This window comes from Limulus polyphemus, unplaced genomic scaffold (assembly GCF_000517525.1).
Source record: "Limulus polyphemus unplaced genomic scaffold, Limulus_polyphemus-2.1.2 Scaffold1518, whole genome shotgun sequence".
NCBI classification, from domain to species: domain Eukaryota; kingdom Metazoa; phylum Arthropoda; class Merostomata; order Xiphosura; family Limulidae; genus Limulus; species Limulus polyphemus.
Window position 1 is genome coordinate 103,387 of NW_013667128.1, and position 3,331 is coordinate 106,717.

Here is a 3,331-nt window from a genome sequence, read left to right on the forward strand (position 1 = left end):
GAGAAATCATTAACTATTCAATACACTAGTTGTCTGTTTGTTGATAAAATCCACAAAAATGCCCTGTGCTTCTTTTGTAGCTTTTAAATTCATCTGACACACTGCTGCAAGTTACCTCTATCCAGTCCATCATGAACTGTGGTTACAGTTAATCCATTATTAAGTATCTTCTATCACATGATATTTGGACACATTAAAAGGATAAATAATTAAAAATAAGTATCACTTAGTTCTGCGATTTTAAAGGGATATAAACCTCGTAATTACACATTTTATAAGTAAATAAATACATATACGGTCACATTTAAACCTACTCTTAAAGCTACTCTTCTCTGAGAGAATAGTGTGAGTTGACCATCACTCTTACAGCGCAGGATACAAATCGCGGAACGCATTTATGCCCCAACGAGACACTAACTTTGGAATTCTCGAGATCACAATCAGTAATTCCCATAATGCTAACCAGACTACACAGGTTTTCTTCATAGTTATCTACATTCACGAATTCAATTTGAACAAGTCAAATTTTCATTTATGAATAATAAATAAAAATACATATTTAAGGTTCTGACTGTTGTAGAGAAGCCAGAATTAGTTTTGTTCTGTCTTCTGGCATACTTTAGTTTATTCTCAATTTTTTTAACTAATGACTGATGTCCTACTTTTAAATAGAGGTAATGAATGTTTATAAAACAACAACAGAAGTAGGTACCCTAAGGAATAGTATTAACATTGTCATTATTATGTTATATTGAAAAATTAGTATTAATAATTAATTGGAAGATGCGAAAAAGCCAGACATTTTAATGTCCCTGTTGAATTACAATAGTAAGATTTATATACATAGTATGATCAATAACATTAAAGAATGGGTAATTTAGAGACTAAACAACCATGAGAAAGGATAAATCCGACTTTTGTTTATAAAAGTTTAGCATAAGATTATATTCTAAACTCACTAATGATTTTGAGATTTCGCAACTGTCTAATTACATCATACTTACTGTTTACGGTTAAAGCTACAGCAGAGCTGATTGGTTGGCCTACCCCGTTACTAGCTTCACACAGGTACAAGCCCTCATCTTCTTTTTGTACACTGGTAATGACTAAGCTTCCGTTGACTAAGATGTAAATTCGTGATCTGCTAATTATTGTGGTATAAGGTCCAGGTGGTGTGCCTATGCAAAGGAAAGTGAAATTTATATTCCAGAATTTAGCAATATTTATAATAAAACATGAGATAAATTATTGAGAATATTCTATTCGTTTTTGAAATAATATTGTGACAGTTTGAGAAGGATCTGGTTGTCAAGCATGTAGAGATATAATAAATGAATTGAGTTTGAGGAGGAGTAATGTCGTCTAATTCTGCTGATTTAGTGCCAACTTCAGTTTTGCAATTGTTAGACTTTTACGAATTCTCAAGTTTTTATGTGTTCAGCTTGATTAATTTTCACAAAAATATCATTAGTAGTAGCCGTATTACACTGGGATGAATTATGTCGTACAATACTTGGTGAATTCTTACGTTTTCCGAGAATATGTCCCATACAAGTAGACAGCCATCTAGTGTTAAAACCAACAAATTCTCCATGGCATGTAAATTTGTACAAAACGACTGATTTTTATTTTTTTCGGATCAAGTGCTTTCTAAGTCGATGTCACTTGTAACTAAAAGATTGTGTTTGATTGGAATAGTTTATGATCAAGTTGGTAGAGTTAATATAGGATCTAAACATGTTTCAGCTACGGCCAATATGTTTTTGTATCGTTGAACTACAGAAGCATTTTGTGTTTGATTGGAATAGTTTATGATCAAGTTGGTAGACTTAATATAGGATCTAAACATGTTTCAGCTACGGCCAATATGTTTTTGTATCGTTGAACTACAGAAGTTAAATGAATGATATATATGTATACGGTTTTTCACCCATAACGTCATGTGGTGAAATTTTCAAATATTTGAATAATAAGTATCCAGACATGAAACTTACAGCTGAATGTATGAAAAGGAATTTAATGTGAATTTTCAAGTACCTTAATATGTAACTAATAAGGTAGTTTTATAATTGGTGAACACCATAAACAAATTCTTCAGGATGTTTTGCTCATTAAATCAGTATTATTCTTAAAGCAATTGTAGTGAATTTATTCTAAGTATTTATTAGCCTTGCTTGCAGACTTCTAAGCAGTTATTCTATGCTACATGAACAAATAATTCGCTTTCAATGTATTATTGAAACATAATGAGTTTGTTGGCAAAATCAGTGACAAACTAACTTCATTGAGTACCCCTCAAGTTTTAAAGTTTAGTGTACCAAAGAAACCAATAATCATAGTATAACCGTATTTAGAACAACAATCAAAGTGTATAAAAAAGAATTTGGTTTTAATCATAGAGGAATGTATCTGCAGATAGGAATAGGATGCACATTAAATCTATTATGTATGATCTATACGTTAGATGGCTGTATACTCGTATCAGAATTTTAAAAAAATACATGTTCCCAGAAAGTTCTAGAGTTATTCCTGAATTTGTTTACGACATGGTGTAACAAATTGCATCGCTAGGGAAACTTTGTTAGAGTTAGTTGAGCAGACGATGAAGCGTTCTGAGAATGTTTTAAAAGTGGTTAACAGTTGCGAGATTGAAGCCCATACTAAATTAACAGAATTCGACGCAAAAGCTTTTCCTTAAGCTGTACGCTGCTTTTTTGTTTTTCTATATTATTAATGCTTGCATTTATATTAGGTCGTCAAGAAATTAGTGTCGCGTTTGGGAACATTTTCATTAACAATCCACCAAAAAAAAAAACGTACATCGAGCATAATAGTTAAACGAACCGCTTAAACATCACGTTAGTGTAGCCTATATAATATGTAAAGTTTAGTATACTCTAATCTCTTATAGTGATGGCACACGACGAGACACAGATTCGGCATGTAATGCTGTTTCAATTCAAAAAGGGAAACAACCTATCTATAGCCACAAAGAATATCAAAGAAGCTTATGGAAATGTTTTGAACGTTCGTAAGTGTCAACGATGGTTCAGCAAATTTCGTTCTGGTGACTTTAGCCTTAAAAACTGTGATGGCAGGTGCCTACATGTTGGAATTGATATTGATGCTCTGAAGACGCTTGTTGAGTCTAATCCAAGGCAACACACTCGTGAAATGGCTCTTAAATTGCATGTCTTTCATGAAACAATACGTAAACATCTAAGGAATGTGGGAAAACTCCATAAAGAAGGTGTTTGGCTGTCTCACGAATTCTCCGATTATCATCGTTTCCAACGTGTGAACGTTGCTACGTCTCTTCTGGCGCGTAATA

The 3,331-nt window shown here is 32.7% G+C and overlaps 1 protein-coding gene and 1 long non-coding RNA gene across 5 annotated transcripts in view; one reads left to right on the top strand and one right to left on the bottom strand.

Annotated features, from left to right (window-relative positions):
• LOC111086887 overlaps nucleotides 1–1,757 on the top strand; it is a 6,050-nt gene extending 4,293 nt beyond the window's left edge. The window contains exon 3 of the long non-coding RNA XR_002611608.1: nucleotides 1,747–1,757. This is a non-coding gene — a long non-coding RNA (uncharacterized LOC111086887). The remainder of the gene's footprint in view (nucleotides 1–1,746) is intronic.
• LOC106463925 (Down syndrome cell adhesion molecule homolog) overlaps nucleotides 1–3,331 on the bottom strand; it is a 108,382-nt gene that overhangs the window by 66,691 nt on the left and 38,360 nt on the right. For all 4 annotated transcript variants that reach the window (XR_002611606.1, XR_002611607.1, XM_022391566.1 and 1 more), the window contains exon 6: nucleotides 1,005–1,178. Coding sequence is in view for 2 of the 4 variants with exons in the window: in XM_022391566.1 (XP_022247274.1) it covers nucleotides 1,005–1,178 (174 nt within the window). In the remaining 2 variants the exon portion in view is untranslated. The remainder of the gene's footprint in view (nucleotides 1–1,004; nucleotides 1,179–3,331) is intronic.